Source organism: Cystoisospora suis (genome assembly GCF_002600585.1).
Source record: "Cystoisospora suis strain Wien I chromosome Unknown contig_1562, whole genome shotgun sequence".
NCBI lineage: Eukaryota > Apicomplexa > Conoidasida > Eucoccidiorida > Sarcocystidae > Cystoisospora > Cystoisospora suis.
Genome location: NW_027154362.1, coordinates 68,942 through 82,308, shown reverse-complemented (window position 1 = coordinate 82,308; position 13,367 = coordinate 68,942). Strand labels below are relative to the sequence as shown.

The 13,367-nt window shown below is 50.0% G+C and overlaps 1 protein-coding gene across 1 annotated transcript; it reads right to left on the bottom strand.

The window, feature by feature from the left end:
• Positions 1–5,580: 5,580 nt before the first annotated feature.
• CSUI_003495 (phosphomannomutase) lies at positions 5,581–13,297 on the bottom strand. Its single transcript, XM_068063693.1, has 9 exons — positions 12,672–13,297; positions 12,281–12,557; positions 11,190–11,316; positions 10,452–10,528; positions 9,567–9,658; positions 8,679–8,886; positions 7,497–7,577; positions 6,648–6,774; positions 5,581–5,704 (listed from the first exon to the last, which is right to left on the bottom strand). The coding sequence occupies exons 2-8, from the start codon at positions 12,425–12,427 to the stop codon at positions 6,667–6,669; spliced, it is 840 nt and encodes a 279-aa protein (XP_067924337.1). The 5' UTR covers positions 12,428–12,557; positions 12,672–13,297; the 3' UTR covers positions 5,581–5,704; positions 6,648–6,666.
• Positions 13,298–13,367: the final 70 nt, after the last annotated feature.

The window sequence follows — 13,367 nt, the reverse complement described above, 5'->3', positions numbered from 1 at the left end:
AGTTGCTTTGTCGTGGCTCCGTTTTCACACGGTCAGAAGTCCCTAGCAACTGTTCAAACACAGGCTAACACAACTCTGTTCGTACGGAAGGTAGGCGTAGGCTCCGCCACGCCCAGCACGATCGGCAACAACCGCGATCCGCTCGTGACCCGTAACAGCTGCGTGGAGAACCCTTATCGTTCACGTTACTAAGTGCAGAATAACGACGCCGATAAACAGCGAGCGAGCGCGCACAGAGTGACTTAACTTCTTCCCTTCTTGTTCTTTTTCTGTACTGGTCGGACACCGCAGCTTGAGGGAGCCGGCGCAACGACTTGCAGCCCCTGGCATGACTGGTCGGACAGGCTACAGGAGGTAGTCCGGCACCCCGTAGTACGCATCTCTAGGGGCACCACGGTAGCGAGCGGACGCCCATCATGCTCTCCTATCACCATCGCAGCCATGCTGCGGCGGGTGCAAGCACGTCCACCAGAGCCGCCGGCTACCAGGCGTCGATTGACTCTGTCTGCTCGTGCTCCCTCTCCACGACCTCAAGTCCTCGCACTGTTGTCTGCGGTGGTGCAGTCGTACACAGTAGAGGCCCTCGATGCCGGCTGATGAACGAAGCTGGGAAAACGTTGGTTTTCTCAAGAGAAATTCCTCGCCAATCTCCGAGGTATTTTTCAAAAGATGCTTCCTGGTGTGTTTAGGTGGTTGCTAGGCCCCGAGTATAAAACCAGTCCTGCGGAGAGAGTTTTCTTCTTTTGGAAAGCGATCACCACGTCCCGAACGTCGCGATCTTGAGTTTCAGATGCTGCAATGTCTTACTCGCCCGAAGGAGAACCTGGTCAGCCGTAAAACTGGAATGAAAACCCCAACGGTAGCGGAGTTCCCCGAGTTTCCCCACGAGTGTCTTCCAGGTGACAGCCTCAAGCGTACGACCATGGAGAGAATCCGATGCCGCTCCCCTCTCGCGTTTTCCAAACGCGGCATCCTATCTAGGATATGCCCGACTCCGGAGGGAAGGTATCACCACCGTCGCCGGAATGTCGTCAGCACTTCTGTCCTTGTTGTAACGCAGTTAGTCCTGGTAGCTCTACTCGCTCGTACTATTGCCGTGTCTGCCACCCCTGAAGAGGAATCGTCTTACGCGGAATCCTCGTCGCAGTCCTTTTCTTCGGACACGGGATGGCGGAGTAGGCAAGTTTACCGAGGAAGAGCGAGGCAAGACGACCGATCTGACTCGCGCTATTACTCAGACACGGCAGTCAGACCAAGGCGAAGAAAACGCGCCTCGGGATCAGGCAGCAAGGCGTGGATATTCGGGCTGGCGGGCCTAACAGCCCTGGCTGCAGCGGCCGCTGTCGGGTTCACAAAAGCTCCAGCACTTCAAAAACACTCGGCGAACCCAGGACTTCTCCAAGAAGAAAGTCGGAACTGCTTCCAAAGGTGATTCTGCTTGCGACGGGCACGGTCGCAGTTCTACTCTTTCTTTTGCAGACAACGGAAGGCGGATTCTCAGGTAGTTGGGAGAGGCTTCTTGGAATCTTGAACAGTCTACAGGATCAAGCCCTTGGGAGTGCCACGGGGGGGGTAAGCGAGGCTGAGGACTCGGCCGGCGGCTTCACGGGTGGCCGGCTAGCCGCAGCGATAGTCCTCCTGGCTACGGTCACGGCGACATCCGCGCTCTATCCAAGAGTCCAGAAGGGACCGGGGACGGCGCTAAAAGAGCCCCCCGAGCAAGCCGCAAAGAAGTCCCCACATCAAAACTCAGAGAAGACCGACCCACAACCGCAACCAGAGACAAGGTACCCACATCCAGAACCACAGAAGGCCGGCCCACCAAAGCGAGAAATGACGTATGCGGAGAAAAGACCACTGGGGAAACCTGCACGCGAAGTACACGAGGTGCCCCCAGGCCCGCCCAATGCAGGCGAAACTGCAGCGCAGCAACCGTCTCCAGAGCAGCACGCATCTCCAACGCAGCAACCATCTACAATGCAGCAGCCATCTACAACGCAGCAGCCACCTACAATGCAGCAGCCATCTACAATGCAGCAACCATCTCCAATGCAGCAACCACATCCAAGTCAGCAAGCATCTCCAACGCAGCAACCATCTCCAATGCAGCAAGCATCGGCACAACAGGAAGTCCACGCTTCTGACTTTTCTCCGGCCGAGCAGACAGCGGGTCCCATACCGGCACAGTCAGAGGCCTCCTTGGAGGATGCAGCGGGGTTGTCAATGGAGTACCTAGCTACAGCACTGGGGTCCGAGGTTACGGAGGAACAGCTGATTCAGATGGCCAAGGATGCTGTAGAGGAGGCACGCCAGGAGACCGATGAGTCATGGGACCCCACGGACAAGAAGGGCAGAAAAAGGGAGAAAAAGTTAAGAAAAGAGCTTCAGGAGCGTCTGCTCAGCGCCAGGAAAAACGCGAAAGCAGACGCAAGGAAGCATGGATCAGAGGCGGCGAAGCTTGCGGCTAGTAAGCTCAAAGAGCTGGAGGCGGTTGAGGCGCTAACGAATGCGATTGATCTTCTAAACCAGGCGATTGAAAAACACCAAGCAGCACGGCGACTTGGAATGACGGCTTACGGGCTGGACCTGCTGAAGAAACAAGAGAAAAACGCAAAGAGTTGAGCTGTCGGCGCTGAGTCGTCACAGCCTCTAAAGAGCCTGGAGGATTGTACCATGTCCAGGGTAATTACTTTTTCCTTTTCTCGCGAAATAGTCGTGATAACACGTGCGTGCTACTCGAGGAAATCCAGGGGAGACAGCGCCGAGCACCGGTACGGCCCGCCGCCATCACTGGAAAATCGCGGGCAGTGTTCGGGTATTCAGCCTTGATTGTTACTTCAGATTTGTTACCTCAGTTATATGGGTGTCTCGCTACGTCCCGTGGTCGCCCTAAGGGGCCCCTCACTCCCCCGTGAGCGAGGGAATGGCATGACCAGGTGCTGCGACCCGCCTGCACAGGACATTACGATGGCCGTGCTGATGCCGTAACATTTGAAAAACGCCGTAGGTATACTGTTAGGTAGAAGGGCAGGGCACCATTGTTGCGGGAATCCATTTCGGAAGAAATCCAGAAGCAGCGGAGCCGGGTGAGATTCACGGGACGTTCACTGTATTGCCTCTTCAAGGTATTCTCCTGACCGGCGGCAAGGGAAGGACACTTGTGGCCCGGCCTGTACCCTGCAAACACGGGTAGCCATGTGTATCACTCGCGGAACGTGGTGTACTAGAGGAGAAAGTGTCTCCTTGTGTATCCAGGTTGTGAGGTCATCGTTCGGGACAACCTCCCCTCACACGTTCGAACTCCTGTGTGCCCACCTCCGCTACTTTTTAGCTGCGCTTTTTTTCGAGAACATCAGGAGCGGTGTGTTACCGTAGGATCTTGTGCGCTATGTGATGGGGCTGCACGCCTGATATCCCCGGTTTTGTCCTATAGGGAAGAGACCCTTGGTAAGCCTTATTCTTCGATAGCAAAAGCCACAGCCGTCCAACATCAGAAGGGCAAAGGCCAGAACGGCCTTCTGAAAACATCCCTTGTAGCTGAGCCTCGGTAGCCCCCAGGTTGCCGGTCCTCCAGAAATGAAATTGTATGGCTCGGTCAGTCGGCGTCGGCTGCTGTGTAAGCGCCTCTGTCAGGAGTGGAAGAAATGGTGCTTGGCGGACGTAAATAAAAGAACTGCCTAAACCATACGTGACGTCAGAATACTTGTAGTCATACTAGGCTCGTGACTCGGTATTTGTGCAGCACGGAGCTCAGGTAGCCGAGTCCCTGCGGAGGCATACCCGAACCTAGGGTGTAGGGCACTGAAGGCAGACCGGTAATGGGTATAGAAACTTTGTCCGCCTGTCTGTGGCAGTCAAGAATTCACGCTTCAATGCTTTTGCGTGTACAGTATCAGGCCAACTGAATATTTTTGTACCAGGCCTCAGGAGGCGTACCATTCTGAAAGAAGACTATTAATTCATAGTTATTGTTCATCATCTCTTGTATTCGGCCTGCTTGTAGACGAAGCTGCTTCAGTACTGTCTTCAGAATGATAGCAAGCACCTCGCCTGCAGGGCTGTAGAGAGCACGAGGACCGCAGCCCATTCAAGCCGTACCTCCGTCGATCAACCTGCAGCTGAGTGGTGGGTGCTGTGGAGAGTCACTTGTGTGTTTACATGCATACGCAGATAAATGAGCGACTTGCGGAGGGCCGGGCGCAGAAAACAAAGTCATGCTTTCTATATTTTGCAATAATCAACGTGAAACCACTCTCACGAGGCGACGGGTGCTTGGCCTCCTACGTCGTGGCGTGTCACGAGAGGAGGCGTGATTTTCGTTGCATGAGTTCCCCGAGATATATATCTGGGTACACTACAGAATGCCATAGTCCTTACACCCGAATGACTGAGCTTCTCATTTTGAGACAACGTCGTCATGATACTCTTCTTTAGAGCAAGTCACAGGAGAGTAGTTACTAATATCGCACAGGTGGACTCAAAATTCCCGGACTCGACAAAACGCTAGAATTTTACTTGCGCTGGTCGATACTCTTAGAGAGCTGCGCGGATGAGAAAGTAGATAAGATAGCTAGTACTGCGGCAAAGGCGATAGGAAAGAGCAAAACTAAACCGCCTGTGAGAAACGACTCCGGGAACCACCGTCTCCACGCGTAGAAAAAAGAAGACTACGATAGTAAGGGGTTTCAGTGTATTGTCGTTTTTCGTGGCCACGAATCACCACATTTGCGCACTTCCTTCTCTGTGGATAGGAAGACTGAAAAACAAACGGATGAGGAGGAGGAAGGTGAGGATAAAACATCCGGATAGAGCTCACGGAGAAGCAAAGACCGAGAGGATAAAGAATGCGCAACGTGAGCCCGTTGCAGCACTCCGTGGGCAGCCAGTGCCGGTAGAAGAGGGAACCTAGCGTGCCAAGCTTTGGGGAGACAAGCTGTAAAAGACCAATCTGTACAGCTCCTAAAGCGCTTGCAAAGCCAAGCGCTGCGGAGGACGGCGAAGACCGACGCGTTAAGCGGCGTTGCCCTCGTCCTCATGAGAATGTAGACACGTCAAGATGCGTGGTGGGCATGTACGGCTAGTGGAAGCTATAGTTTCTCGAGCTTCCGCGGTGTCTCTTACTGATTCGGGACTCTGCAGTCAAGGGGTATTCCTCCACAAAAAGGGGACCGCTGCAGTTGCGAGGGCGGGCACACGGCTTAGCGTATCTGGCGGTGTCAGTTCTCTTGTCACCTCGTCGCGTGGATAAAGAGTCCCGCTTTTTCGGTCTCACAGTCGACGTCACCGTGATAACTTATTACTGAGGCGCTATGAAAGACCGAGAAGAGAAACCGGTGAGCACCACGGCCACTCGTGGCTCGCATGTTTGAGGAACCGCAAGTTATCGACCCCGGGTCGCTATTTATTTTCATCACTCATTCCGCTCTATCCCTGTCTGGGCAGCTCCCTTAACAGCCCCAGGAGGCCCTTTTCATGCGCCCGTGAGGGATAGGAGCGTCACCGACTATACGAGACGGCTACCGAGAGACGCTACAGACGTTTGAGAAAAGGATACGCATAGTCTTGTCGAGAGTATGACGAGTCAGCATTGTATACCCAAGGACAGCGGTTACTGCCGCAGGGCCAGCTTCTCCAACACAGCTTTCCGCAGTCCGCGCCGCACATAGCTCTCGGTTCGCCTACTAGAGAGAGGGAGAAGACAGGCCTGAACAAGAGAACGCAGCAGTACGAGGGCTACCCCTACCGCTGCGAGAAAAAATCTACAGGCGTCTCACAGACCAGTGCACCGAAGACTGGCTCTGGCTGAGGAACGTCCCCGCGCGCATCAGGCTACCTCCTGGTAGCGGAGTGTCGGTCGCTAGAAAAAAAACAGACTTTGCCACCGACCACCCGCCAGCCAGTAAAGACAGGACAGAAGTCCCTTCATTCTCCGGGAGACTCGAGAGAAAAGAGAGATGTATCAAACGTACGAAAGAAACCAGATCCGTGTCTTAAGAAAGACAAAAACTCAAATTTTTCTAAAGAAGGCGTCATCGGGCAATAGTTTTGCGGTCCTAAGTCCTTCACGGGGACGGCAGTCCTGACGAGAGTTTCTAAGCTACCGGAAGAAAAAATCATTGTGTCTTTCGGAGCACCCTTTGGAAAAATACAGGGACCCGTCCCTTGGACGTCGATGAATCTCCCTGCGAGGACTCGACAAGGTCTTATTGTCTCATTGTCGAGCCAGGAGGTCTGTCGCAGCCGATCGGAGCTAGAGGCGGATACATTGTCCAGCCCATACCACTACGGAACTCGGAGATTATACTTTGAACAACAAATATAGAACCTAAAGGTACTAGGAAGTAAGATACTGCGTTAATTCGAGGGAACACTACTTCTGAAGCCTGCTATAAGAGTTGGCTGAGTGGAAAGGCCCGTCGAAGACAATGGGAATGCAGTCAGTGAAGAGGCATACTGTTTCATTATCAAGTCAGGACTGGAGTATATGCTTCCGTACACAAAAGCCCATACCTGGAGTGCACCCGCCTGTGTACACTTGGTCCTACCTCGGGATCGGTTCACAACTTCACTGTCAGTTGATGCATGCAAGAGAGATTTACGGGCAGGTATGAATACGTCTGCGAACGTGTATCTACACGTATGTGTACCTGTAACCCTGTTTTTTTTTCAGGATGAAAAAAAGAGTTGCCTGAGAATCTGAAAAGTCTCCTCGGGATTCTTCACAGACCTGCCGTCTGTCCGAGGGTCACTGAAAATCTCGTAGTCATTCCCTCCCTACAAAAAATTGCAGAAACAGCCACATGTAGCGGCGGGTACGGGTGACGCGAAGGGGAGGCCAGCGGCGAAAGAGGAAGTAGGGTCAGTGTAACCAGGGGGACACAAAATTCTGTTTCTGTCTCTTTGTTCTATTAGAACCAATATTACAGAAGTGAAAAGGTAAGTCATCTCTACAGCGTTGCTCTAATGCAGCATCTGACAAGTATCGTGTGGATACTGAATGCCCTGAAAACGTGTGTGCGGATGCACGCATACACAGTGGGGGAGTGCCAGGGAACTAGCCGCAGATGCTACTTCTGTCTAGCTGGGGGAAAGAGAGACAGAACTTTCCAGTCTTCTCCCCGCACTCTCTGTTCTACTTCACTCATTGACACACACACACTCCTGCGGCTACGCAAGTATGCAAATAGCTAAGCTCACATTCATGGAAATGACTGCTTGAGTTTCGTCGCCTCCTTTGGTTAATCATTTGATGGACAACAAGCAGAGAAGGGACATCGGAAGAAGATGGTGATTATGATAGGAGAGCACAAAAGAAATTTGACTCAATGCTGTCTCCACCTTATGCACGTGGAAACCTAACTGTTTTCTATGCTCGCGGGAAGTAGGTGTATATATCAAGAGACACAGAGAGGCGACGAGACACTCATGCTTGAGAAAAAGGAAAAGAAGGGAATACCCCAAATACCCCCCCGCAGAGACGACGAAGGGAAATCTACCTGATGAGTCTGATCTCCAAAGAAATACAGCTTTTCAAATCGACTCTCTAAGTGGCGCAGACACATGCGCTTATCCCATCCCTGCAACAGAACCGAGAAGACAGGTGTTTACAGTTTGCTTCAGATGACTGAGAGGGCTCCTTGCTCTTCGAACTAGAAAAACGGAATACCCCCCACGCTGTGAAATGAAAAAAATCTCAACCTCAGTCTGCATGCACACAGTTACATGTTTCTTCACAAAGTATAAAGCGCAGACAAGACGGCTGAAGACCAACACCATAGAAAGTCTGTTTAGCGAATCACTTCCCATGCGAAGGACGGCGCGCATCGGGGGAAGCTGCACTTCGAGATATGATGAAGAAAGAGGCGACCGTCGCAGCAACTAGACAAAGAAGATATAAGAGACTACTCTTCATTGGCAGACACGAAGTCATACACAGGAAGAGACACATGCACACACCGCCACCTCTGAATTCGCTCACGTGTCTGCAGACTGATGTGCAGGGAGCACGAAACAAAAAGAGAAAGGTATGGATGTAATGACCTGCACTGACATACGAGAGATGGTCGCCTAGCCGAGGCTGCTTACACTCATGTGGCCAAAGTACCAATCTACCGCAGAAGGCAACTAAACCAGAAAGAGATACTCTTGCAACAGATCGTTGACAAAATCATCGAAAGCTTCCCACACAACGACAGTTGTACGTGCCACCCGAATCGACGTGAAGATAGAAGCATATACGTAGATATGTATATATGAACGTCTATACCGTATGCGTTCCTTTCGAGACTAGGATAGATACCACACATCAATGTGAAAGTAGTGAAGATATAGACGCGTGCCTGCCACAAGACAATACACATACCTTCTATGGTCTACAGGCCGACTGAAAGAAAGAACGGGAGGAATAAAGTATTGTAAAGAGAGAAAGTTGAAGAGGTTCTGTGCAGAGAAATACCTATATTCGTAAGCTGAACTGTACAAGCTTTGAATGACAGAACCCTCTACGGATCTGTGTACGACACAGGGAGAGTGCTTTTCTAATATATATATATAGATATATATGCTTGAGGGAAATAGGCACCTGTAAGCATCGAGAGAGACATACTACAAAACGTAGGACCTAGCGACATCCAGTACAAAAGCAAGTAGCAAGTGTTCATTTCCTTGTTCGAACCTACCTCAGGATAACAATCAATGGATATTTGCCCTCCTATACTAAAGCACAGACTATACTTGGAGAAGTTTTCTTCGAGAACGCTCTTCATCTTCTTACGATACCCGTACCGCTTATCAAGCTCAAAGAACGCTAGCCGTTCCGATAAAGTGCAGTCACGTCCTATAGGGGAGATATTCAAGAGTCCATTCCGGTACTCCACAAATGTCCCTCTGACAGGCGCAAGAAGATAAAGGAAACAACCAAAACATGAGATCCTTTAGAAATGACACGGGGTCGACTTCTTGACGTGAGTATGACGCCCGCACATGCTCTGCCAAAGAAGACGAAAAGGAAGAGGATCGCGGAGATGGACGTATGCACAGATCTCTAATGGCATTCTAAACTTGCGTACACACCACCACACCATAGAGACCCATGGCTTGAAAACAAGAACGTCTTCCGATGCAGGCAGACGCGTAGTGACGACAGCACGCGTACTACCTACGTTCGCAAATAGACACATACATATATATACTGAGATCTGCTTACATGTGTGAAGATGGGTATTGAAAAGAGCTACAGAAGAGATAAACTTAGGCATGCGAGCAGGCAGGCCGACAGGACAGCAAGCTGTAGGTCCCCCCCACCCTAGAGCGGACAAGGGGAACGCAAAGCTACGGAGAAAAGTAGGGAGTAAGAAGAATGCAAACGGCAAATTTATGCATAGCAATGTTTTCCGTATAAAAGGGTAGCACGGGGAAGGTGAACATAGCACGTGATTCTTGGAAGTCCGCAACAGAGGTGAAAAGGGCATGCGTGACGAACTCCGGATTCTTGTGCAGTTCCCTCGTTCTCAACGGACCAAGACTACAGAACTGTCGAGGTAGACAGGGAAGGGATGGACACGAACCTTTTGATAGGGATGTCGAGATCAGCAATGTACCGAAGACAAAAATTGATAACCTCTTTCAGCCTCTCTTCCCCTATCTCTGCTGCGATACTCTGAGTCGAACACCGGAGCCAAACCACAAAGAAGAAAGACACCTGCCTTCTCCGGTCCTATTCGTGACGCCGCTCGCTCATTATCATCACCGACCAACTTTCCATTGAACTCCCCTGTATTCGGCCGGACGAGTATACATAGCCAAGTGGAGGGGGAGAAAGAAGATCATCGCCATGTGGCTGTCTGACTTGGCGTGTGTACACACATTCTAGACACTGTGTAAGAGCCCCTAAGGCAAGCCTGCAACGCTTTGTCTCAGTTGAGTGGGATCCGTCATACTACTATAGCGACCCTCAGCTAGTGAACAACAGCCAGGAAAGTGACCAGGTGTATCTACTTTTAAAGAAAGACATTGCCTCGGGTGATTCAGGAACATGAGAGCATACGAGCCCTCCATGCGCACGATGAAGGTCCATGTGGCTGCGACACGATGACTGTACAGGAGAGGACCTGTGCCTAAAAGTCCTTTCGTCTCTACGTCGGGGGATGCCACACACAAATAGACTCTCATCCCGCAGATCTTACTGAAACGGGTACTTCTATCTGCCTATCTATGGCCAGGACTACTGTATTGAGACCTGAGAGTTAGCCTGTCGCACCTTCTCCTAGGTCACACATGAACAACGCAGAACTTGCTTGTATGTCTCCTCAAATACACGCGAACACACACCTATATACGGACGCAGTTGCACAGCAGATGTCTGTACCACGTGTCTATATGCATGGATTCACCGATGTGAATGCATGTAACGCACATATATATATGTGAATACGTACACCACTGCATCTTACTAATTTTTCTACGAGTCTTCCTTCTTCATACGCAACGCATCCGTTTTCACAGAAGACGAAATCGAAAGCCCTGAAGTCTGGAAGAAACCAGCAGCACGGACGGCCGACCACAAATCGACACGTAAGGAATAGGTACATAGTCTACGCGCCTACCTCCTTGAACATCCACTACAAGCAGAAGAGAGGTGAAGCTCCACAGGCTACTTTACATTTCCAGAGTAACAGACCTTCCGCAGTATACATGTATATATATATATATATATATGTTAATTCATTTATCCATGTATGCAGACGAGTAGGCATGCGCGCCCCCGATGCACGGAGGAATGTGATCGTGGCTCCACCGTATACATGTGCTTATAAAGGAAGAGGCGAAAAAGGCTTATATCAGTACACGCTTCCTTTACTCTGCGTGTCGTGCAGCTTACAATAGATGTCCAGAAGAACAGTCATGACGATGAGAAACATATGAACATATATATACTGTAGGTATTCTTCCCTAGCACGTCTTTTAAAACGCATACTATATGAGGAGACTAAACGTCGTTAGAAACCGATATAGACCCTTAAAGTCTTTATACATATATATACGTTTACATGAACTTTATGTGAATAGATAAAGGGATACACTGCCCCTGTAATAGATCCATATAAATTGCCAAGGGTTCACCACTCTATACATACACATGTGTAGACGCAAGCATTGAAATGCGTGAAGCTCTTCAAGGATCGACTGACCTTGACTCGATTTGAAACGCAGCTGCTCGATGATTTTGGACTCATCGGAGCCACTGACAATCGCCACCGCGATTTTCTTCTTCTCCCTTAACTCTTTAATGAGATCTAAAGTTTCTACAGAAGCAGGCTGTTCGTTCAGCCGGGGTCGAAAGAAGAAAAAAGCAACACAAAAGGGAGAAAGAGAGTCATAAAGGAAGACGGATTGAGGTAGTAATCGCTCTACAGAGGTGAGAACTCAGTACGTCGTCTATAGCGACAATGAATGAGTGAAAAATCCTGTGGCAGCAGTCGCGGTTCATATCTGCTAAGTACGTCTCGTGCTTCGTATATGCCTACGTAGAGCTGCTCTTATCTTCGCACATATGCATACATATGAGTATGTCTGGGGGTTGGAGAGCAGAAACCGACCTTAGAACAGTCTCTTTCCACTCACTTCTACAGCAGAGTATGCCCATGGGGAAGGGCAGGAGCTGGAAGGCAAAGAAATGGCCATATTAGATCTATCTGCGCGATAATGATGTACGCCGGAGCTAAGTTTATGACTATAGACAGCTATATACATACCTATGTATGATTATAGATATATACATACCTATATACATCTATAAATATGCGGCGTTGACACGATCTGTACCTTTCACGGAGAAATCGTGATCGCGGCCTTGAAAAAGAAGAGTGGAGCTGACACGTGTGTAGGTGCCTCTCCATGTGGCTTGACCGAACTCAGAAAGGTGACGACCGGTTTCTATACAAGAGTATGGACACACATCTTCTTCGGCTTTGCCTCAGTGAAAAGCAGACCTTCAGTACACAGGAAACACGTATAGAACATCTGATCAGATAGAGGCAGCCATAAGTGAGGGAGAATAGATATGTAAATAACACAGACGCTGTTTACATGTATCCTCTCTCTCTTCGGATACACAACTAGGTACAAGTTAATCGAGAATAGCATGACACAGTCCGGTCGACACACGATACGGGCTCAGTGAAGCTGAGGAAGCATAGAGTCAAAGTAGCAGCAGCAGCAGAAGAGAGGAAGAGCGAATAATCAAACGAATGAGAACTGGGCACTTGGATATCAGATCTACCTGTCTCGCTTTCGTCAGTGTGCCATCGAGATCAAAGATAACACATACACCACTAGACCCCGTTTCCACCATTGCCTTCTCCTCTACTCCTCGTGGCTTTTTTTGATGTCCAATGCTGCTGTTGCCATTTGCTGGTGCTGACGACATCGTTTAACGATGAAAGCGAGGAGGAAGGAGGGAAGGCACGAGACGGAGAATGTCAGCTGAAAAGAAAAGGCTTGGGTCGTCTTTTTTTCTCCTCTGAAGAGAATAGGGGAGGCGGGTAGTCCGGAACGGCCTGAAAAGATGATAGACGTTAAACCCGAGAGTCGACGTGAGGAACTGAAAACAAAAGAGACTTCTTACTCGACAGCGTGCCTAAACCTTTTACCACTCCACTAATGAAAGGTACCTTCCTGGTTTTCCTGTCACCTTCTCCAACCGAGAAAGTGAATCACAGCGCGAAAAGCGAGCCGTAAAAAGAGAATCGAGCGAAGAGAAAGGAATCGCTTGTTTCCTGGGAAGGAGGAGGAAGCAGAGAGAAAACGAAAGTACAAAAACAAGAGCCAGAAGGTCAGAAAGACGTGTTGCTGGCGTCAGTCATTGCCCGCCCGGGTCGCCATTGATCATTGGCAGTGCTTCCTCCTTCTTTCTGTGCGCCGTGCCGTTCACAGAAAGGAATTAATCCTCCCTGCTAGCTAGAGGACAGTGACGGTGGGCCCAGGAAGGACGCAGAAAAGTCGACAACAGTATATGGCGTTCAATAGACCAGCTACCGCCGCGATAGTCTGTAGATAGGAAGAAAACTTGAGGAAAACAAATGCAAACCTCGGAAAAAACTTCCTCGGTACCGAGCTAGGCAGCCTCGTGAGCCAAAGCCAAGAGAAGTGCTGCTTCTGACCGTAGCTACTACGACGGGACGTCACCCTCAGTTTTCAAAGGCGGCAAGGCAAAAGGAAAAGTAAGGAAAACGTCAAAATGTGGCGCCAAGGCAGTGACAAGACGGAGAGACTGTTGACATGAGTGAGATACTGGGGAAAACGGAAGAAATATGAGATGCCAGTAAGGACACGAAGAAGATCCGAAAGAAGAAGGGAATTAAACGAGC

What these genes read in the sequence shown, in the direction of transcription:
- CSUI_003495 (XM_068063693.1), bottom strand. Translation starts at nt 12,427, where the DNA reads ATGTCGTCAGCACCAGCAAATGGCAACAGCAGCATTGGACATCAAAAA. An exon ending in GAAGACTCGTAGAAAAATTA is followed by an intron (nt 9,659 to 10,451) that starts GTAAGATGCAGT and finishes TGTTCGACTCAG; the next exon opens with AGTATCGCAGCAGAGATAGG. An exon ending in CTCGACATCCCTATCAAAAG is followed by an intron (nt 8,887 to 9,566) that starts GTTCGTGTCCAT and finishes TGCGCCTGTCAG; the next exon opens with AGGGACATTTGTGGAGTACC.